Below are 23,996 nucleotides of genomic sequence, written 5' to 3'. Positions count from 1 at the left end.
TAGTGAAATTAACCGCAAGTCAGGAATTTATCATCAGGAAGCAATCTTGAGAGCATGAAAACTACATGCTACAGGAACATATCGTGGCAAAGCAAGGCATGGCATGAAGCTACTCAAAGCATATAACAAAAGTCCCTTAGTGACCATGAGCCAAAATGGATCAGAAAATACAATTGCAAGCATGTGAACATAGCAAAAATATAAACAGATTCAGACTTGGTGAAAAACTGGAGCATGGCAAAACAGTCAACGAGTAGGCATGTTTACGAGCTCGATGCACTCACTACGAGGCATTGCATGACAAACTAATCATACACCCATCAAATAGACATGGCATAGAAGCTAGACATGGCAAAAACAACAACATAGCATGCACGGATCAACAACAACAAGCTCGGCAAAATCGCTAAACATGTTAACAATCTGCCAGGAACATTTTATAGCAAAAGTAGAGCTCGATTGACTCAAGCTAGGGTGCTCCATAAATGCAAACAAAGACATGGATGGATAGAGCACCACAATATCTACAAAACATCCTTACTGATCATCCTCAAAAGAGGCACGGATCACTAGCAAACAACATGAACATATGGCATAAAAATTACAGCAGGATAAGGACTTGGCATTCTACCAAACACATGTAGAGCTCAGGATCATAGCATGCACACATTAATAATGGCAAAAATGACAAAAGTGCATTTGCTGAAACAGATCTGAAACAACCATCACATAGCCCTCTTCCAACAGCATTTCGGGTATCAAGATGAACTCAAAAGAAAATGATGCAATGGGACGAAATGATGTACTCGTCGAGACGAACATTTTGATATGCTACACGCACGAATCGGAGCAACGGTGATGAAGTTATGGCATGATGAATATGGCATGAAAAGTATGCAGATCTAGGACTTGGAGAAAAATTAGACCTCGCGGAAGTTGGACGGGGAGATCCCGGGACAGAGCGGAGCGGGACGGCGGGGCGCGTTTGGTTCGAAGGACTGGTGGATCCGATCCCACCTGATCCAGATCCGGAGCGGACCGGGTCCGGCGATGGCGAGGAGGCCGGAGGCGGGGAAGATGGCGGCGGAGGTCGACTCCGGCGCGGCCGCGGGCTGCGGGCGGCGCGGGGCGTCGTGGAGGCGGCGGGCGGTGCTTGCGCCGGCGGGGCCGAGTGAAGGAGGCGGCGCGGGCGGCTTCCGGCTATGTCGCGCCGGCGACGAGCGGCGGCATTCGGCGGCGGCCGGAGCTGACGGCGAAGGCGGCGGGGACGGGCGACGCGGCGAGGTACGGCCGGCAGGCGGCGCGCGGGACCTGGCGGCGGCGGGGATCGGGCCTAGAGGGCCGGATCTGGGCGTCTCGGGCCCGGCGGCGCGGGGACGCCGGCATGGACAGGTGGCAGCTCCTGATTCGCTGCAGCGGGCGGTGGACGCGTCCAGCGCGAGGTCGGACATGTCCGGCGCGGCGCGGAGGGAAAATTCTAGGGTTTTGTCCGTGAAAATGGACGGGGTGTACATATTTATAGGTAGAGGGAGTTAGGAGAGTCTAAATGAGGTGCGGTTTTCGGCCACGCGATCGTGATCAAACGACTGAGATGATGGAGGAGGTTTAGGTGGGTTTTGGGCCACTTTGGAGGGGTGTTGGGCTGCAACACACACGAGGCCTTTTCGGTCCCTCGGTTAACCGTTGGAGTATCAAACGAAGTCCAAAAGATACGAAACTTGGCAGGCAGTCTACCGGTAGTAAACCAAGGCCGCATGACAAGTCTCGGTCTAAACCGAAAATGTTTTACACACGCACACGAAAAGAGGTAAAATGGGACGCCGGAGGACATAGGAGCGCCGGATTGCAAAACGGACAACAGGGAAAATGCTCGGATGCATGAGACGAACATGTATGCAAATGCGATGCATATGATGACATGTTATGAGATGCATGACACGCAAATAATGACAAGGCAACAACAACGAATAACTAGAGGACACCTGGCACATCGGTCTCGGGGCGTCACAATAGGTAATTGATTTGACTAACAAAAAATGTGTCATATGTCATCAAAAGCATATCATTGGATTCTTTTGTGAACATGGTTTTCTAATACAATTTTTGTTATGTATAATACATATTTAGTTAGTCAAATCAATGACCTAGAATTACACGCATGCCCTATGCGTCGGGGCTGAGTAAGGAAAAGTACGTAATGTTGATAATATTTAGGACAGTAAAACTGAGCTTAAGGCAAGTCTTCTCATCGATTTGTGTTTCTAGCCGTCTGTTTTTGCGATTGGATGTTTATGCTTGTTGGATATCCTGTGTGCAGTCATCTCTCCCACTAGCCCAGTTGTTCTATGGGCTGCTACTCCAGAAGCCGAAACGAAGTCCTCTCATAAATTGGGCTGTTGGCCAGCCCATTCATCAAACTAGATGTGTTTCGATCAAGGGGTCCGGTGTTGCGGTTCGCTAAAAGGGGTTCATATTCTCTTCACCTCGAGCTTATCACTGGGACAACTAGGCAACTATCTTTTTATTCTTAGTGTCAACATCCAACCTCGTCTAAGCTTATTGAGAATCAACTCATGGTTGGATGGTTAGGATGATAGTGGTATTCACTGCCCACCAGAGTTCAAGTCCCAGACTTAACATTTTTCTGAATTTATTCCAAGCCATCTGGCGATGTATGTTCAGCAGGAGGAGGCGTTCCCGTCGACTACGAAGGCATATGTGGCAACTTCGTCAACCTTAAAATGATGTGCCGACTCAGTCTCTCGGAGTTCGATCTTCCACTTGAAAGCAGTTTTCATTAGATACTTCATCCATGCTTTTGGTTTCTTGTAGTCTCGTGAGAGAATACAATGCTTACATGTCAGTATGCATATATATAGAAATCACATTGTCGCAAACATCACAGAAAATGGAGGGTAAATCATGTCGAAAGGCCGGCCATCACCGAAGAGGAATTTTGGATGCCACCTTGCAAGAAATCCTCAAATCCATGTATCAATCCTAAGCACCATGCATATAAACGCCAGCTTAATAAGCATTTTAAATTACCATAGATTCACGCCGACAGATTTTTCCTTTCTTAGTCAACACCAAGTACGGTTGAGATTCGTGCAAGGTTTTTTAGCTATGAAAACAAATGCTATCAATTGTTTGCACTAGAGAAATGGTTTTTATAACATCATATTTTAATATTCCTCTGAAAAAACATCATTTTTAAATATGAAACCAAGTCCATATTTTTATGTTTTCATTTCAATTGCATCCATTTATTTATGAAAATGTTAACGCCCACACGTGTGGGCGTCTGGCAACTCGCCCACACGCATGGATCCTCGTCCAACCAATTCTGCACGGATCTTGGCGCGTTCTAGCAGTTTTTGTGTACCACATAGGACTAAGCTGGTGTGTGGGCATTCATCCGGTCGCCCACACGTCCTTTTTTCACCACACAGGGGGCTAGTGTGTGGGCATTTAGTAATTCGCCCACACACTAGTTTCACACACGCAGAGGGGGTTGGTGTGTGGGCGTTTATCACTTCGCCCACACGCCCGTCTCCTAGCCCACACCCAAAGCTGGCAGTTGCCATGTGTTTCTGCAGGTATATGACAACTGCCCTAGCTTTGCTTGTAAGTAGATGGCAACTCTTTTTACCCAAGTTGTCATGTGTTTTTGCATGGTACATGGCAACTGCCGTAGCGTGCACGTAAGCAGATGACAACTCTTTTTTTTACATGGCAACTGCCCTAGCGTGCTTGTGAGCACATGGCAATTCTCTCTTTTACCCAAACATGTTTTTTTGTCATGCCTTCTTGTAGTGCTACTTGGCATCTGCTTAGTGTTTAGTGGGTGGCAACTCCTAAAGTTTTGAAAATCATGGCAACTGCAGTAGATTAGACCATACATGAGAACTGCAGTTGAGCAACCATGACAACTGTAGTTGTCCGACATGGCAACCGAAGTTCAGCGACATGGCAACTGCAGTTAAACGAACATGGACGAGTGTCTGGACCATGGCAACTGCGGGACGCGTGATGAATATCACGCGGGCGTGCGGGACCACAAGGTACGAGGCCTGACATACGGCGTTATCTATTTCGCCCACACGCACGCGTGGGAGAGGGATCGGGAGAGAAAAAAAGTGGTGTGTGGGCATTACTTTTTTGCCCACACATGAGTCTGTGGGCTGTTCCTCTTATACACCACATAAAATGTGTGGGCAACCCTCCTAACGCGTACACGTGTGGCATTTATCGGCGTCCTTTATTTATGTATCATGTGTAGTACTTAACATATGTAAAGATCAATCAAGTATGAAAAATAATTTACGAGAACACTTATTTGGGAACGATGCACCGTGTTTATGTAATTTTTCCTAAGCAAGCAGCATGGTTTCTTTTCATTCCTCCCAATTAGACAAAATTTGGGAGAAGAGAAACACGAACAGAGTTGCAACTAACGCTACGTTAATCGCAAAATTAAAGAAGTGGAGTTTGGTTTCTCTCCGCCCAAGAAGGGAGGGAGGAAGGCCAAGAAACCGACTAGGCCGACGAGACCGCCGGCCGGAGAAGGCGCGCGCCGAGCGATCACCACGTTTCGTCGTGCTCCGACGGGCTCCTCCCGAAGCCGCCGGTGCCGTAGAAGCGCTCCCACACCTCCTTCTCCGCCTCGGCGAGCTCCTCGGCCGCAGCCACCGCCGCCGCCGCGGGCTTGACCGGCCAATGGCACCACCCCTGCTCCGCCTCTTCCTCCTCCGCCTTCAGCGCGGCGTGCTTCGCCTGGGCCGCGGCCACCGACTTGGGCGACGCGTCCCCGCCGAGGATGACGCCCTCCATCTCCTTCTTCCGCATGGCCCGGGCCTCGCGTCGCCGGTTGCGCCGCTCGCGGATGGTGCGGCGGCACATCGCGGCGGGGGCGCGCACGGTGGCTAGGACGGCGAGCTCAATCACGGCGAACGGGAAGCAGGCGCACACGGCCGCGCACCCAGCTGCCGTCCCCGCCGCTGTCCCCGCCACCGCAGCCCCGCCCCGCGACGGCCGCCCCTGCCGCCGCGCCTTCTCCACCGACACCGGCGGAGACCGCCTCAGCCGCCTGTCCTCCGCCTTGGCAGGCGGACGCGACCGCCTCAGCCGCATGTCCTCCGACCTAGCAGGCGACGCCGCTGCCGACACCACCACGGGGTAGTGGTGGTGGTGCACCCTGGCCGCCATTGCGTACACCTACGCCCCAGCCTCCGGTCAACGGACGTGAACCGATCGCCCACGCTCACGTAGAACGGTAGAAGTGTACACACGCGCGCGCACGCGGCCACTGTTGGTTCGTGGCGGTGGCGCCTGCTCCGTCGTCAAAGTCTCCGCTGCGACGGCATCGCCTTGAATGTTCGCACGGAGCGGAGGGCGGCCGTGGTGGCTACCGGCGTCGACGTCGCTGCGGGACGGGAGAGACGGAGATCGGAGATGGGAGGCCGGGGCTCGACCGCTCGAGGAGGCGGCGGTAGTTGCGGCATGCGGCGAGCGAGGCTTTTATAACCGGGCCCCGGGCCGGGTCTCCGTTCCGCCCGGCTTTCGCGGCGAGAGGCCCGCTACGCCGCTCGGTGCTAGGCGCGGCCCACGTGCGGCCCCGCGGCCCGCGGCACTTATAAATTCCTCCAAAAGACACGTGTCCTGGTTTTCGCCGTCCTCCGAAATGAGAGAGCGCGCACGCGCGTGGCGGGTGATCGGTTCGCCATCCATTGCTGCCATAGTTTAATGCGAGGGCGAGGTCGTGCGCGCGACGAGGACGACGGAGGATCCTCCCCGGATCGCAGAGGCCCTTTGACCCCACGAGCGCGCGGTGGTGTGAGATCATGGAGGTAAGGCTCGATCGATCGCCGGATGGTTGATTGGTCGGTGTGTGAGTGATGCCGGCGTTGTGTTTGCTGTAATGCGTGGCTGACGCCGGTGCGTGCAGAAGGACAGCGTTGGTGGACAGGCGCGGAGGGCGGCGGTGAGCGCGGCGGGAGGGAGGGAGATGGACTCGCCACGGTTCCGGGCGATCCTGCGGGCGACGAGCGGGCGGCGGAAGCGGGCGCCGGACGTCAAGAGCTTCTCGCACGAGCTCAACCCAGGGGGCGCGGCGGCGCACCAGAATCACCTGGCCGCGCGGAACAGGCCGCGTGGCGAAGACGAGTTCATCGGCGCCGTCAAGAGCAAGTTCATCAGGCTCAAGGAGGAGGTGGACTGCGAGCTCGGCGTCTTCGCGGGGGACCTCGTTGGCCTCCTCGAGAGGGCCACGGCCAACGAGGAGGACCAACAGTACTGGCGCGTCACGCTCGAGGACCTGCTCGTCGTCACGCAGAAGTGCGCCGAGATGAGCCCCGAGGAGTTCTGGGTCAAGTGCGAGGGCATCGTCCAGGCCCTCGACGACCGCCGCCAGGAGCTCACCACGGCAGGGGGGGCGCTCAAGCAGGCGCACACGCGCATCCTCTTCATCCTCACCCGCTGCACGCGGCTCCTGCAGTTCCGCAAGGAGCTCAGCGGCTACTGCGGCGATGCTGACGGCAAGCACCAGCACGTGCTTGGCCTGCACCAGCTCAGCGACCTGGGCCTCTACCCATTGCAGTCCACCAACGGCGGCTCGACGGACCTAGGCCGCAGGAGCACCTCCAGCTTAACCGAGCTTAAGGAGAGGCTCATAAGGAGGAGGATGCTGGAGCACAAGCACCTTACCCTCGACTTCGCGGGGCGGCACTTCTTGGGAGATACCGGTGATTCTCCCGGCAGCGGCAGCAGTGGCAAGATATCGTCTTGGAAGAAGCTGCCGTCTCCTGCTCGCCATAAGAACGCGGAGGCAAAGGAGGACAAGATCACCCCAACAAAGAAGGCAATAACCAGGAACAAGGTCGACGTGGATGAGATTGTTGAGAGGATTGACGCAGCTAGCATTCATCCGGACGGCCTGGCTTCTCTTGGGGACTCGGCAGTCAAGATCGAGATTTCACCAGAGTACCCAGGGGCCCAACAAATAATCGTTGATGGAAAGCCAAGGATGATATGCAGGATCTGCGATTTTGAGATCCCGATGTCTTGTGCGGAAGGCCATTTCATAGCATGCACGCTTGCTGATCGGTGTGATTCCAAGGGCGTGAGTACTGACAAGCGGCTACAAAGGGTTGCCGAGGTGCTTGAGAGGGTGCTTGCTTGCTTTGACGCAAAGAGCCCACATGATGCGGAATTTCATCATCCTGAGAACACAAGAGCTAGCACATCGAGTTTAACAGAAGAATCCGATGGATCCATGGATCATGATAATGATTTGTCTCATCTGTTGACAGTGCCATCATCAGAACTGTTTTCAGAAGTTAGTTGCCTCTCTGGTTTCAAACAATTAAAGTTCTTCTGACTTGATCGTAATTGATTGCTGACATCATGTCAATGAAATTGCCAGGGAGCACTGACACCTGCATCAGGAAACTTTTCGCAGTTACCATTATTGACACCAAGAACTAACCACGAAGAATCACAGCTGACTAAACACAAGGCATTCGTCGAACTAGAGAATTTTCAGCAGGTTTGTTAATCCTTCTTTACTCTTCGTTCAAGTTTTATTTGTTTGATTTTATTTAGAGGCTATAATAAACTAAGCTTCTTTGATGGCCCAAACTTCCAATATACTACCCTTTGGCAGGTCGAAAGTTTACTGACTATCGCTAGAGGCATTGAGAGCATAAAAAGTTCAGAGTACAACTCACTGGAGGACTTGAGCTCTTACCTTGAAGATCTGAATGCTGTTATTGACACGAGAAATGTGGATGCCCTTGTTGTGGAGACTTTTGGAAGAAGGATAGCCAAGTTATTACAGTAAGTATATTGACTGTTTTCAATGTATCTTTGTGCCACTTAATACTTCTGATTCATTTATCATTGTCATAACTGCACTTCTGTGACTCTAGTTGGATACCTGAAATATTACCCTGACTCTCTTATTAACATTGTGAGCTCTCAGGGAGAAATTTATGCAATTATGCGGACAAATAGATGATATGAGCACCGAATCTTTAGGTCCAATAGATGAAGATGGTCCTTTGGAGAATAGTGTAAGCTCAAGAACAAGCCAGCTAAATGGGAAATTTAAGGACCGTACCTCAATTGAGGACTTCGAAATTATAAAGCCAATCAGTCGTGGTGCATTTGGGCGTGTATTTCTTGCAAAGAAAAGGGTAACAGGAGACCTTTTTGCCATCAAGGTAATGAGCAGAACGCCAGCTTCCATATGCTAATTCCTTCACAATGTCCTAGCTCCTTTATACTGAACATTGAAGAATTCATCTGGGCTTTGGTTTGTTCATTTCTCAGAAGGTTCCATAAAAAAAATTCCAAGCTCCTTATAGCATTTGTTATTTCTTTATTTCATTGTGTACTAGTGATGATGTTATTAAATGGATGACTTGCTCAAGAGAATTAGAGAACTCTTCAAAATAAATGAAAGTTAAGAACCATACACGATTTGCATTGCTAGCTTTGCTTGCCACAAAATGTGCATTGCTAGCTCCAATGGTGAGTTTTAATCATTAGTCCTAAATCTTGATGGTATCATCACGAACGCAGGTGCTGAAGAAAGCTGATATGATCCGCAAGAATGCAGTTGAAAGCATCTTGGCGGAGCGTGACATCTTAATATCAGCTCGTAACCCATTTGTGGTACGTAAGTTGAATGTTCAGCATGGTGTGATTCTGGACTTCACTTAACTTCCATCTGTAATGGACAGGTTCGATTTTTCTACTCCTTCACATGTAGGGAAAACCTTTATCTTGTTATGGAGTACTTGAATGGAGGAGATCTCTATTCCCTCTTGAGAGGCTTAGGTTGTTTGGGTGAAGATATGGCAAGGACATATATAGCAGAACTGGTAAGTTATAATGCCCTGACTCACAGTATTGGTGATCCCACCTTAGATTTTATTCTTATTTGAAATGATGAACAATAGAAATTTCATTCTACCTTTAGGTTCTTGCATTGGAGTATCTGCATTCTTTGAATGTGATTCACCGTGATTTGAAGCCCGACAACTTGTTAATCTCCCGTGATGGCCATATAAAGGTTAAGTCTCGGTACTTCTATCATTTATGTTCTTATAATACATGTTTCCCTTTGTGTTTTGAGATTTTTTTATGAAATGATCATTAAAATATTCAAGTAAACAAAAGCTCTACTTTCTAGTCTTAAGTTATGTTGTGCTGCAGAATGATTTGGATTTCCCCCCCTTTCCATGCAGTTGACTGACTTTGGGCTATCAAAGGTTGGTCTTATAAATAGCACCGATGATTTATCTGGTCCAGATGTCAGCAGTGCTCTAGTGGGTGACAATCAACCAACAGATGCAGAACAACGTGCACACAAACGACAGCAGAGGCAAAAGCAGACAGCTGTGGGCACTCCTGACTATTTGGCCCCGGAGATACTACTAGGGATGAGCCATGGTATGTATGCTTCTTATGTGGAGCATGTTTTGACTTAAAAGTGTTTAATTGATCACTTCTATTAACCTATGTGGAACACTGCAAATACCCTGGTTATCTATTTCTTCATGCAGGTCCAACTGCGGATTGGTGGTCGGTTGGTGTTATTCTCTTCGAGATTCTTGTAGGAATTCCTCCATTCAATGCTGAGCATCCACAGGTAGTATTATGTAGGCTTGATTTATTTATCCTAATAGCATACACTTCTTTTCTGTTGGAGCCACAAAACTTAGAATTGATAACTAAGCAATGTTATTGTTCAGAACAGTTGTTAAACTACAGAATGGTGATTAATTAATTAATTTCCTGAAAGGAGGAAGACTGGTCGAAATGATTTGCTATTTATTCACTCCTGTGCACCAATGGTTACCTATATCTATTTTGGGTAAATGTAAAGTAAATAAACAATGTTACCGATCATCAACAATATTGGTTGCTTACAGATAATATTCTGAATGGACCACTGTGCTATAATCTTTCTGAATGTTTTTTCAGCAGCTATATTAATGATATTGGTTGCTTGCAGATAATATTTGACAACATAATGAACCGGGAAATACCTTGGCCACAAGTACCACAGGAACTGAGCTCCGAAGCATATGACTTGATTGACAAGTGAGTCATAAAAATATTGTTTCTAATCTACAGTTATATGTGCTGAGTAGAATAGATCTCCAAGCTAAAATTGTTATTTCAACTCATTTTGTTTTCATGCTAGGTTGCTAATTGAGAACCCGGTACAAAGATTAGGTGCGACCGGTGCTGGAGAGGTACTCTTTTCCTTATTTCTCTTTTTTGAAATTTCACATATTACATAACCTCGCTAACTGAAATATGCTATTAGAGCAGGTAAAGGCTCATCCGTTCTTTAAGGGCATCAATTGGGATATGATTGCTAGACAGCAGGTTAGGAGCTAAGCTAATGCAGAGTCCAAAATATCAGGCAACTAAAAGACTGCCTCGAATGGAAGTCTCATAATCATGTTCTTTTTTGTAGGCTGTGTTCATTCCCTGTACAGACGATGAATATGATACAAGTTACTTTGCCTGTCGTCATGCGTGGGGTGCTGCTGATGAGCAAGTCACTACGGCCCCCAATGAGTACGATGACAGAAGTGAGACTAGTAGCATGAGTTGTGGCAGCAGTCCACGTAGTTGCGACTACGAAGAAGATGTATAACAGATCAATCCCTCTTAACTTCCCGTTGTAATTAGAGTAATCCAAGTCATTTTATAGCAGTCACCTCACATTTTCAATTTCTACTAAAACCATTAACAGGGAGATGAATGTGGTAGCATGGAAGAGTTCGGGCCTCCTCTGTCGGTGAAATATTCTTTCAGCAACTTCTCATTCAAGGTAACCAACCCTATCCGACTTGCCACAATCTTTGAATCTTGTCCTCGGTGAGTTAACATCTTTCCCTCCATTGCAACCAGAACATTTCCCAGCTAGCATCGATGAATTATGATCTGATGACGAAGCATAACGAAGATCCTTTGCAATCTTCGAGATCCTGAGACCACCAGGACAGACCAATTCCCTCGGCAACATGACCAGCATCTCGCCGGTAAGCTGACATCATCTTACTCTTGTTTGATCCGGTGTACAAAAAGTAAGACTGCATTGAGCAAAAACCTGATTCTACTGCCCTTGGTTTTGTTTGTCATGCAGGCAACGGATCTTCCTCGGCCACCGGTGCTAGCAGCGAGTGATATGATAGAAAGTGTGTAACGGTCGAAGACATGAACCTGTGCGGGTTTCCTCTAGAACTTTTATGAGGATCGACCAGCCAGACAAGCACTTTAACGTGCATATGTGTCGCAGAAGAAGGGACGGCGGGTGTCGATAAGTTAGTCAGTGTTTGCTCAGGATTCGTGCCATTTTCCATAGGTATTGGTATCCAGTGTGAAGTGCCATCTCTTGCCGTTGCTGACTGTACAAAGAGGTTGTATGTAACATTTGAGATACTAGACAGGAACCATAGATCTCTCCCTGGGAGCCTACAGAATCCATCATGGCAAACCTAGCTGTTTGTGTTGTACAGTGTTTGGTCAATAGTGAAACATATTGCGCAGGTTCGATCTGTGCACATTGATCACTTTTTTCTGGCGTGAAAATTATCCTCCTTGGAGGTGATGCCTTGGATGCACTGACAATGGTCGCATGTTTTCATGGCGTCGTGGGGTCAACATTGGTGTGGTCGGTTTGGGGCTGGTGGCGGTGGGACAGGTGTGGTCGTCGTCATCTTCCTAGCCGGAGCGACCCAAATCCACTTATTGTCGGACTTGTCTTCTTATTTTAATGTTGACAGGTGTGACGGTCATAGTTTTGGCACCTTAGATCAACTCCAACGGCCTACCCAAACGGACGACGCATTTGTCCGCCTTTTGTCCGTTTGGGTCGGCCGCCCGTCTGACGTCCGTCTAGTTTTGCCTCGGCAGTGCGCCAAACGTGCCGACTCATTTCATGTCCGCATTCAACTTTTAAATAGAAAATGCTCGTGGCTGATCATGCCAGCGGCCATGTCTCATGCCGGCACCATGTCAGCGCCGGCATACAATGCCGGCTTCAGAAAATATCACCACAGTTCATGCTGGCGCACTCGTCAGCCGGCCGGCACACATGCCAGCACACAAAAAAGGTGGGACTTGAGTTCGACCACGCCATCGTGGCTCCCGTGGTCATGCCGGCACACCTGCCGGCATACAAAAAAGATGACGCTCGCCGCCATAGATCACGCGTCGTCGAACTTGAGCATGTCGGCCTGCATCTTCTCAAACCACGGCCTCTTCCTTGGTGACACGGTGTTGAGATCCACCTTCATGATCTCCACCCCGGTCATTATGCTCGCGAGAGCCACTTCTTTCGCCTTGGTCTTGGCATTGGCGGCCTCGATCTCTAGCATCTTGGCTTGCTTCTCCGCCTCTAGCTCGAACATCTTGGCTTGCTTCTCGGCGTCCAGCTCAAGCCTCCTCCTTTGGATCTCCATGAAAGCATCCATTTGCTCCACCTTGAAACGACGGCGCTCCTCCTCCCTTGAGTCCTTATTCATCATGCCGCCCACGCTTGCGATCAAGGCGTTGCTGGCCGCATCTCGCTTGTCCTCCTTCTTGGAGTTGGTCTCCCCCCACGGCCGTGCCGGCTCACCCTCCCCAACATCCTCCACGACTTTCTTCCCCCCACGCGACTTGAGTGCGGCATATTACGCCTTGAACTTCTCCTCGTTCTTGATGACCCGATAGCAATGGGAAAGGTTGAAGCACTTGCCATTGTGTTGAACCTTGAATGCCTCCAAAGCTTGAAATCCCTACAAAATGTTTCCATGCAAGCATATGGGCAAGTGATATGCAAATGAACACGCAAAGGATGAGCTTGATGACACAAAAGAGGGCGGCTTGCTAGCATACCATGTCTTGCATGCCGATGCCGCTAACTTTATGATAACATCACCTACTTTTATATTTTAGCTCTCCGATATCATGCAAAGTTATCATCTTCATACCCACAACGTAGTTTTATTTCTCGTTTCTAGTTGGAAGCAAACGTTCGGTGTACGTAGAGTCGTATCAGTGGCAGACAGGACTTGAGAGAATATTGATCTTACCTTTAGCTCCTTGTGGGTTCGACACTCGATACTTATCACTTCCACCTTTGGGAATTGCTACGATGATTCCCTGCACTTGGGGATTATCAAGCTCTTTTCTGGCGCCGTTGTCGGGGAGCAATAGCGTGGGGTTGATATTCTTATTCACTAAATAAATTTTGTTTTTCCTTTTTTTGTTTTTGTTTAGTTGTGGGTGAAACATAAAAAAATTTAAAGAATGAAAATACAAAAAAATTTACTTGTCTCTCATGCCTAAAAAGTTTTTCAATAAGAGAAGTGATTGGAAGATTATGCATTGAAGAAATGAGGGTCGACCTTGAGCACTTGTGTTCATGCTCATGGAAACAATGTAAAAAATTTCATGGAAGCTTCTCTGAAAATAATTATCACATTGTATATATCCATTGTATTATAAAAATAATGTGCCAAGCTTCGGTTTTAGGATGATTAGATTGCTTGTTTACTATGTTCAGTACAAAAACAGAAACTTTGGCTGTAGCGTGTGATTTTACATTTTTTTACTGGAAAGTGAAACTTTTTGCACATTACTTCTGTACAAATTGTTTAAATTTTCATATTTTTTAAGAATTTTTTGGAGTTACAGAAGTATACTAAACTTCCAGATTACTACAAACTGTCCTGTTTTTGTCAGATTCTGTTTTCTATGTGTTGATCGCTTATTTTGATGAATCTATGGGTAGTATCGGGGGGTATGAACCATGGTGAAGTTGGAATACAGTAGATATAGTTCTAATATGAAATGGGAATGAGTTTGCAACAGTACCTAAAGGTAGTGATTTGCTTTATTATACTAATGGATCTCACAAAGTTTTTGTTAAAGTTTTGTGTGGACGAAGTGTTCGGAGAACGAGGAGTTACCGATGTGAGAAGAATAAAGAGAGGCAAGAGCTCAAGATTGGGGATTCCCAAGGCACCCAAATTTCTAAGGATACTCAAGCATCTAAGCATGGGGATGCCCCGGTTGGCATCCCATCTTTCTTCTTCAACAATTATCGGTATACCTCGGTTTTTATTTTGTTCACATGATTTGTGTCCTTTGTGTTTTTTGTTTTTCCTTTAAGAACCATGCTAGTATGAGATAACCCTTCATTGGTTTATAGAATGCTTCATGTGCTTCACTTGTATCTTTTAAGTATGATATTATAGAATTGCTCTTTGTGCTTCACTTAAATCTTTTGAGTATGGTTTTATAGAATGCTTCGTGTGCTTCACTTATATATTTTGAGCTTGGATATTGGTTAGTCTATATTAATTGTAGAATGCTCCATGAACTTCACTTATATCTTTTGGATTATGAATAATGCTATCATCTAAAGTGGATTTAGAAGAAGTTTGCTCCCACTATTCCGAATGAGGAGAATTTTGCTTATGTGGAGAGTAGTAAAATTTCTATGCTCGTAGATCATGAAAAGAATGCTTTATGTGATGGTTATATTGTTGAACTCATTCATGATGCTACTGAAAATTATTATGTGGGAGGAATACATGTTTGTAGGAGTTGCAATAATATCAAGTTTCCTCTCTATATGCTTAAAGTTTTGAAGTTATACTTGTTTTTCCTTCCTATGCTAGTTGATTCTTGTTTCTATAAATTATGTGCTCACAAAATCCCTAGGCATAGGAAGTGAGTTAGATTTAAATATGCTAGTCATATTATTCATGATTCTCTCTTTATGTTTCAATTCTTATCTTTTATGTGAGCATCATTGAAATCATCATGCCTAGCTAAAAGGCATTAAAGAAAAGTGCTTGTTGGGAGACAACCCAATATTTACCCTTACTGTTTTTGTGTGTTCTCATGATTAAGCTACTGTGTCAATCATGTATTATAGCTTTTGTTTCAATAAAGTGCCAAGTAAGACCTTTGGGAAGACTTGGGTGAAAGTTAATGTGATCTTGTTGTAAAAAACAGAAACTTTGCGCTCACGAGATTAGCTGCCATTTTTTTACAGAAGAGTGTGATTGAGTTGATTCTTTTCTCAGAAGATTAATAGAAAAATTCCTCACGTCCACCAATTTATTTCAGAATTGTTGGAGTAGCAGAAGTATGGTTGGTGTTTAGATCATTATAGACTGTTATGTTTCTGTTAGGTTCTGTTTTCATTGCATAGTTTGCTTGTTTTCTAGTTTTTATGGCTTATATTTCTCAATATAAATTATAGAAATGATATGGTACAGTAGGCATTGCGTGAGAACAATTATGAGCCTTGTCTTTGACAGTACCAAAGTGAATGGTTTACTCTTTATCATATTAACCTATCTCACGAAGTTCCATTAAGTTTTGTGTGATTGAAGTTTTCAAGCTTTGGGTGAGATATCGATATGAGGAGAATAAGGAGTGGAAATACCCTAAGATTGGGGATGACCGATGCACCCCAAGGTAATATTCAAGGAAGACTCAAGCGCCTAAGCTTGGGGATGCCCCGGAAGGCATCCCCTCTTTCGTCTTCAAAACTATCGGTATACCTTACTCGGAGCTATATTTTTATTCGTCACATGATATGTGTTTTGCTTGGAGCGTATTTTCAATTTTACTTGCTGTTTGAATAAAATCATTGGATCTGAAATCTTGAATGAAAAAGAATCCTCCCATGACTATTTAATTATTTGACTACTCGGTATTCTTCACTTATATCTTTTTGGAGTAGTTTGTCATTTACTCACGTGCTTCACATATATCCTATGAGTAAATGGTTGAATATCATAAATCTGAATTTATATACGTTTCATATGCTTACAACATGGGGAGTAATGACTTCACACATAATAAGTATAGGTAGTAAACTTATTGAAAGTTAGCAAACGCAGAATTGGTCACTTGAACAATTCATGAAAGAATATTGCAGGAAGAGAGATTTCACATATAAATATACTATCTTGGACATCTTTTGCAATTGTGAGCACTCATTAAAATATGACATGCTAAAAGGTTGATGTTGGACAAGGAAGACAACTTAATGGGTTATGTTTTCCTATATCCGAAACGTTATATTGTCTTGGATCATCCAACATGTTGAGCTTGCCTTTCCCTCTCATGCTAGCCAAATTCTTTGCACCAAGTAGAGATACTACTTGTGCTTCCAAATATCCTTAAACCCAGTTTTGCCATGAGAGTCCACCATATCTACCTATGGATTGAGTAAGATCCTACAAGTAAGTTGTCATTGTTGCAAGAAATAAAAATTGCTCTCTAAATATGTATGATTTATTAGTGTGGAGAAAATAAGCTTTATACGATCTTGTGATGTGGAAGAAATAAAAGCGGCGGACCGCATAATAAAGGTCCATATCACAAGTGGCAATATAAAGTGACGTTCTTTTGCATTAAGATTTTGTGCATCCAACCATAAAAGCGCATGACAACCTATGCTTCCCTCTGTGAAGGGCCTATATTTTACTTTTATCTTCTACCCTTATACAAGAGTCATGGTGATCATCACCTTTCCCTTTTTACACTTTTTCCTTTGGTAAGCACTTTGTGTTGGAGCGATCCGGATATATATATCCACTTGGATGTAGGTTTTCATAAATTATTATTGTTGACATTACCCTTGAGGTAAAAGGTTGGGAGGCGAAACTATAAGCCCCTATCTTTCTCTGTGTCCGATTAAAACTTTTAACCCATAAATATCACGTGAATGTTAGCAATTGTGAAAGATTAAATGATAGTTGAGTATGCGGAGTTTGCTGAATCAAAGCTCTTACATAGACCCTTCCCGAAAATAAGATGAATTGCAATTGTTTGATGACTAAGAGTACGGTTTGTTAGTTTTTTCAAGAGAGTTTATGATCTATACTTTAACATGTGAATAGCTTGTTACTTGATCATGAAATGTTTTATGAGATGAGCTACTGTTATGACATATAATGATGCTAGAAAACGTGATTGAAATTATCATCGATCAAACTTGTGCACCTGCTAGCATTCACACTTCATAAATTGTTTCTTTTATCATTTACCTACTCGAGGACGAGCAGGAATTAAGCTTGGGGGTGCTGATACGTCTTTAACATATCTATAATTTATGAAGTATTCATGCTATTATATTATCCATCTTAGATGTTTTATATGCATTTATATGCTATTTTATATGATTTTTGGGACTAACCTATTAACCTAGAGCCCAATGCCAGTTTCAGTTTTTCCTTGTTTTTGAGTTTTACACGAAAGGAATACCAAACGGAGTCCAATTGACGTGCCAATTTTTGACGATTTTTTATGGACCAAAAGAAGCCCCCGGAGTAAAAGAGTTGGGCCAGAAGAGTCCCGTAAAGGAAATATGCCCTAGAGGCAATAATAAAGTTATTATTTATTTCCTTATATCATGATAAATGTTTATTATTCATGCTAGAATTGTATTAACCGGAAACATAATACTTGTGTGAATACATAGACAAACAAAGTGTCACTAGTATGCCTCTACTTGACTAGCTCGTTAATTGAAGATGGTTATGTTTCCTAACCATAAACAAAAGAGTTGTTATTTGATTAACGGGATCACATCATTAGGAGAATGATGTGATTGACATGACCCATTCCATTAGCTTAGCACCCGATTGTTTAGTATGTTGCTATTGCTTTCTTCATGACTTATACATGTTCCTATGACTATGAGATTATGCAACTCCCGTTTGCCGGAGGAACACTTTGTGTGCTACCAAACGACACAACGTAAATGGGTGATTATAAAGGAGCTCTACAGGTGTCTCCAAAGGTACATGTTGGGTTGGCGTATTTCGAGATTAGGATTTGTCACTCCGATTGTCGGAGAGGTATCTCTGGGCCCTCTCGGTAATGCACATCACATAAGCCTTGCAAGCATTGCAACTAATGAGTTAGTTGTGAGATGATGTATTACGGAACGAGTAAAGAGACTTGCCGGTAACGAGATTGAACTAGGTATTAAGATACCGACGATCGAATCTCGAGCAAGTAACATACCGATGACAAAGGGAACAACGTATGTTGTTATGCGGTCTGACCGATAGAGATCTTCATAGAATATGTAGGAGCCAATATGAGCATCCAGGTTCCGCTATTGGTTATTGACCGGAGACGTGTCTCGGTCATGTCTACATTGTTCTCGAACCCGTAGGGTCCGCATGCTTAAGGTTTCGATGACAGTTATATTATGAGTTTATGAGTTTTGATGTACTGAAGTTAGTTCGGAGTCCCGGATGTGATCACGGACATGACGAGGAGTCTCGAAATGGTCGAGACATAAAGATTGATATATTGGACGGCTATATTCGGACACCAGAAGTGTTCCGGGGAAGTTTCGGATAAAACCGGAGCACCGGGGGGTTACCGGAACCCCCCGGGGTGTTAATGGGCCTCATGGGCCTAAGGTGGAGAAGAGGAGGGGCTGCCAAGGCAGGCCGCGCCCCCCCTCTCCCCCTAGTCCGAATTGGACAAGGAGGGAGGGGCGGCGCCCCCCTTTTCCTTCTCTCCTTCCCCCTCTCCTACTTGGACAAGGAAAGGGAGGGGAGTCCTACTCCCGGTAGGAGTAGGACTCCTCCTGCGCGCCTCCTACTAGGGCCGGCCGCACCCCCCCCCCTTGGATCCTTTATATACGGAGGCAAGGGGCACCCCTAGACACACAAGTTGATCCACGTGATCATATTCTTAGCCGTGTGCGGTGCCCCCTTCCACCATAGTCCTCGATAATATTGTAGCGGTGCTTAGGCGAAGCCCTGCGACGGTAGTGCATCAAGATCATCACCACGCCGTCGTGCTGACGGAACTCTTCCCCGACACTTTGCTGGATCGGAGTCCGGGGATCGTCATCGAGCTGAGCGTGTGCTAAAACTCGGAGGTGCCGTAGTTTCGGTGCTTGATCGGTCGGGCCGTGAAGACGTACGACTACATCAACCGCGTTGTGCTAACGCTTCCGCTGTCGGTCTACAAGGATACGTAGATCACACTCTCCCCTCTCGTTGCTATGCATCACCATGATCTTGTGTGTGCGTAGGAAATTTTATGAAATTACTACGAAACCCAACAGTGGCATCCAAGCCTAGGTTTTATGTGTTGATGTTATATGCACGAGTAGAACACAAGTGAGTTGTGGGCGATATAAGTCATACTGCTTACCAGCATGTCATACTTTGGTTCGGCGGTATTGTTGGATGAAGCGGCCCGGACCGACATTACGCGTACGCTTACGCGAGACCGGTTCTCCCGACGTGCTTTGCACAAAGGTGGCTACCGGGTGACGGTTTCTCCAACTTTAGTTGAACCGAGTGTGGCTACGCCCGTTCCTTGCGAAGGTTAAAACAGCACCAACTTGACAAACTATCGTTGTGGTTTTGATGCGTAGGTAAGATTGGTTCTTGTTTAAGCCCGTAGCAGCCACGTAAAACTTGCAACAACAAAGTAGAGGACGTCTAACTTGTTTTTGCAGGGCATGTTGTGATGTGATATGGTCAAGACATGATGCTAAATTTTATTGTATGAGATGATCATGTTTTGTAACCAAGTTATCGGCAACTGGCAGGAGCCATATGGTTGTCGCTTTATTGTATGCAATGCAATTGCGCTGTAATGCTTTACTTTATCACTAAGCGGTAGCGATAGTCGTGGAAGCATAAGATTGGCGAGACGACAACGATGCTACGATGGTGATCAAGGTGTCACGCCGGTGACGATGGTGATCACGATGGTGCTTCGAAGATGGAGATCACAAGCACAAGATGATGATGTCCATATCATATCACTTATATTGATTGCATGTGATGTTTATCTTTTATGCATCTTATCTTGCTTTGATTGATGGTAGCATTTTAAGATGATATCTCACTAATTATCAAGAAGTGTTCTCCCTGAGTATGCACCGTTGCGAAAGTTCTTCGTGCTGAGACACCACGTGATGATCGGGTGTGATAGGCTCTACGTTCAAATACAACGGGTGCAAAACAGTTGCACACGCAGAATACTCAGGTTATACTTGACGAGCCAAGCATATACAGATATGGCCTCGGAACACGGAGACCGAAAGGTCGAGCGTGAATCATATAGTAGATATGATCAACATAGTGATGTTCACCAATGAAACTACTCCATCTCACGTGATGATCGGACATGGTTTAGTTGATTTGGATCACGTGATCACTTAGAGGATTAGAGGGATGTCTATCTAAGTGGGAGTTCTTAAGTAATATGATTAAATTGAACTTAAATGAACCTAGTCCTGGTAGTATTTTGCAAATTATGTTGTAGATCAATAGCTCGCGTTGTTGCTTCCCTGTGTTTATTTTGATATGTTCCTAGAGAAAATTGTGTTGAAAGATGTTAGTAGCAATGATGCGGATTGGATCCGTGATCTGAGGTTTATCCTCATTGCTGCACAGAAGAATTATGTCCTTGATGCACCGCTAGGTGACGGACCTATTGCAGGAGCAGATGCAGACGTTATGAACGTTTGGCTAGCTCAATATGATGACTACTTGATAGTTTAGTGCACCATGCTTAATGGCTTAGAATCGGGACTTCAAAGACGTTTTGAACGTCATGGAGCATATGAGATGTTCCAGGAGTTGAAGTTAATATTTCAAGCAAATACCCGAGTTGAGAGATATGAAGTCTCCAACAAGTTCTATAGCTAAAAGATGGAGGAGAATCGCTCAACTAGTGAGCATGTGCTTAGATTGTCTGAGTACTACAATCGCTTGAATCAAGTGGGAGTTAATCTTCCAGATAAGATAGTGATTGACAGAATTCTCTAGTCACCATCACCAAGTTAGTAGAACTTCGTGATGAACTATGATATGCAAGGGATAACGGAAATGATTCCCAAGCTCTTCGTAATGCGGAAATTGACGAAGGTAGAAATCGAGAAAAACATCAAGTGTTGATGGTAGACAAGACCACTAGTTTCAAGAAAAGGGCAGAGGGAAGAAGGGGAACTTCAAGAAGAACAGCAAGCAAGTTGTTGCTCAAGTGAAGAAGCCCAAGTCTGGTCCTAAGCCTGAGACTAAGTGTTTCTACTGCAAAGGGACTGGTCACTGGAAGCGGAACTACCCCAAGTGATTGGCAGATAAGAAGGATGGCAAAGTGAACATAAGTATATTTGATATACATGTTATTGATGTGTACTTTACTAGTGTTTGTAGCAACCCCTTAGTATTTGATACTAGTTCAGTTGCTAAGATTAGTAACTCGAAACGGGAGTTGCAGAATAAACAGAGACTAGTTAAGGGTGAAGTGACGATGTGTGTTGGAAGTGGTTCCAAGATTGATATGATCATCATCGCACACTCCCTATACTTTCGGGATTAGTGTTGAACCTGAATAAGTGTTATTTGGTGTTTGCGTTGAGCATGAATATGATTTGATCATGTTTATTGTAATACGGTTATTCATTTAAGTAAGAGAATAAATTGTTGTTCTGTTTACATGAATAAAACCTTATATGGTTACACACCCAATGAAAATATTTCGTTGGATCTCGATCGTAGTGATACACATAATCATAATATTGAAACCAAAAGATGCAAAGTTAATAATGATAGTGCAACTTATTTGTGGCACTGCCGTTTAGGTCATATTGGTGTAAAGCGCATGAAGAAACTCCATGCTAATGGGTTTTTGGAATCACTTGATTATGAATCAGTTGATGCTTGTGAACCATGCCTCATGGGCAAGATGACTAAAATGCCGTTCTCCGGAACTATGGAGCGAGCAACTGACTTATTGGAAATAATACATACTGATGTATGAGATCCGATGAGTGTTAAGGCTCGCGGTGGGTATCATTATTTTCTGACCTTCACAGATGATTTGAGCAAATTTGGGTATATCTACTTAATGAAACACAAGTCTGAAATATTTGAAAAGTTCAAAGAATTTCAGAGTGAAGTGGAGAATCATCGTAACAAGAAAATAAAAGTTTCTACGATATGATCGCAGAGGTAAAATATTTGAGTTACGAGTTTGGCCTTCAGTTAAAACAATGTGAAATAGTTTTACTACTCACGCCACCTGAAACACCACAGCATAATGGTGTGTCCGAACATTATAACCGTACTTTATTAGATATGGTGCGATCTATGATGTCTCTTATCGATCTACCACTATCGTTTTGGGGTTATGCATTAAAGACAGCTGCATTCACGTTTAAAAGGGCACCATCTAAGTCCGTTGAGACAACACAATCTGAACTGTGGTTTGGCAAGAAACCAAAGTTGTCGTTTCTTAAAGTTTGGGATTGTGATGCTTATATGAAAAAGTTTCATCCTGATAAGCTCAAACCCAAATCGGAGAAATATGTCTTCATAGGATACCCAAAGGAGACTGTTGGGTACACCTTCTATCAAAAATCCGAAGGCAAGACTTTTTGTTGTTAAATTTGGAGTTTTTCTAGAGAAGGAGTTTCTCTCGAAAGAAGTGAGTGGGAGGAAAGTAGAACTTGATGAGGTAACTGTACCTGCTCCCTTATTGGAAAGTAGTTCATCACAGAAATCTGTTCCTGTGACTACTACACCAATTAGTGAGGAAGCTAATGATGATGATCATGTAACTTCAGATCAAGTTACTACCGAATCTCGTAGGTAAACCAGAGTGAGATCCGCACCAGAGTGGTACAGTAATCCTGTTCTGGAAGTCATGTTACTAGACCATGACGAACTTGCGAACTATGAGGAAGCGATGATGAGCCCAGATTCCGCGAAATGGTTTGAGGCCATAAAATCTGAGATATGATCCATGTATGAGAACAAAGTATGGACTTTGATGGATTTGCCCGATGATCGGCAAGCCATAGAAAATAAATGGATCTTCAAGAGGAAGACGAACGCTGATAGTAGTGTTACTATCTACAAAGCTAGAATTACCGCAAAAGGTTTTCGACAAGTTCAAGGTGTTGGCTACGATGAGATTTTCTCACTCGTATATATGCTTAAGTCTGTCCGAATCATGTTAGCAATTGCTGCATTTTATGAAATCTGGCAAATGGATAAACAAAACTGCATTCCTTAATGGATTTCTTAAAGAAGAGTTGTATATGATGCAACCAGAACGTTTTGTTAATCCTAAAGGTGTTAACAAAATATGCAAGCTCCAACGATCCATCTATGGACTGGTGCAAGCATCTCGGAGTTGGAATATACGCTTTGATAAGTTGATCAAAGCATATAGTTTTATATAGACTTACGGTGAAGCCTGTATTTACAAGAAAGTGAGTGGGAGCACTACAACATTTCTGATAAGTATATGTGAACAACATACTGTTGATCGAAAATAATGTATAATTTTCTGGAAAGCATAAAGGAATATTTGAAAGGAGTTTTTCAAAGAAAGACCTCGGTAAAGCTGCTTACATATTGAGCATCAAGATCTATAGAGATAGATCAAGACGCTTGATAAGTTTTTTCAATGAGTACATACCTTGACAAGATTTTGAAGTAGTTCAAAATGGAACAGTCAAAGAAAGAGTTCTTGCCTGTGTTGCAAGGTGTGAAATTGAGTAAGACTCAAAGCCCGACCACGGCAGAAGATAGAAATAGAATGAAAGTCATTCCCTATGCCTCAGCCATAGGTTCTATAAAGTATGCCATGCTGTGTACCAGATCTATTGTATACCCTACACTGTGTTAAGCAAGGGAGTACAATAGTGATCTAAGAGTAGATCACTGGACATCGGTCAAAATTATCCTTAGTGGAATAAGGAAATATTTCTCAATTATGGAGGTGACAAGAAGGTTCGTCGTAAAAAGTTACGTCGATGCAAGTTTTGACATAGATCTGGATGACTCTAAGTCTCGATCTAGATACATATTGAAAGTGGGAGCAATAAGCTAGAGTAGCTCCGTGCAGAGCATTGTTGACATAGAGATTTGCAAAATACTCACGGATCTGAATATGACAGACCCGTTGAC

At 44.6% G+C, this 23,996-nt stretch overlaps 2 protein-coding genes across 3 annotated transcripts; one reads left to right on the top strand and one right to left on the bottom strand.

The window, feature by feature from the left end:
- Nucleotides 1-4,352: 4,352 nt before the first annotated feature.
- On the bottom strand, nt 4,353-5,498 carry LOC125507382. Its single transcript, XM_048671970.1, has one exon. It carries the CDS (start codon nt 5,206-5,208, stop codon nt 4,585-4,587), a length of 624 nt encoding a protein of 207 aa, XP_048527927.1. The 5' UTR covers nt 5,209-5,498; the 3' UTR covers nt 4,353-4,584.
- Nucleotides 5,499-5,688: 190 nt separating this feature from the next.
- Nucleotides 5,689-11,591, top strand: LOC125507381 (probable serine/threonine protein kinase IRE). Of its 2 annotated transcripts, XM_048671968.1 has the most exons (17): nt 5,692-5,849; nt 5,948-7,336; nt 7,424-7,546; nt 7,664-7,836; nt 7,982-8,222; nt 8,584-8,676; nt 8,745-8,885; nt 8,984-9,076; nt 9,252-9,456; nt 9,570-9,655; nt 10,022-10,110; nt 10,214-10,265; nt 10,345-10,401; nt 10,493-10,669; nt 10,775-10,852; nt 10,933-11,063; nt 11,168-11,591. In XM_048671968.1, exons 1-16 carry the CDS (start codon nt 5,844-5,846, stop codon nt 11,011-11,013), a joined length of 3,084 nt encoding a protein of 1,027 aa, XP_048527925.1. In that variant the 5' UTR covers nt 5,692-5,843; the 3' UTR covers nt 11,014-11,063; nt 11,168-11,591. The 2 variants fall into 2 exon arrangements, with proteins under 2 accessions (XP_048527926.1, XP_048527925.1); XM_048671969.1 differs by lacking the exons at nt 10,775-10,852; nt 10,933-11,063; nt 11,168-11,591 and having other exon boundaries at nt 5,689-5,849; nt 10,340-10,401; nt 10,493-10,662.
- The last annotated feature ends 12,405 nt before the right edge of the window (nt 11,592-23,996 follow it).

The sequence above is a fragment of the Triticum urartu genome, chromosome 5 (genome assembly GCF_003073215.2).
Source record: "Triticum urartu cultivar G1812 chromosome 5, Tu2.1, whole genome shotgun sequence".
In the NCBI taxonomy this organism is placed as follows: Eukaryota; Viridiplantae; Streptophyta; class Magnoliopsida; order Poales; family Poaceae; genus Triticum; species Triticum urartu.
The sequence above is the reverse complement of the archived record's forward strand: the minus strand, read 5'-3'. Positions and strand labels throughout refer to the sequence as shown.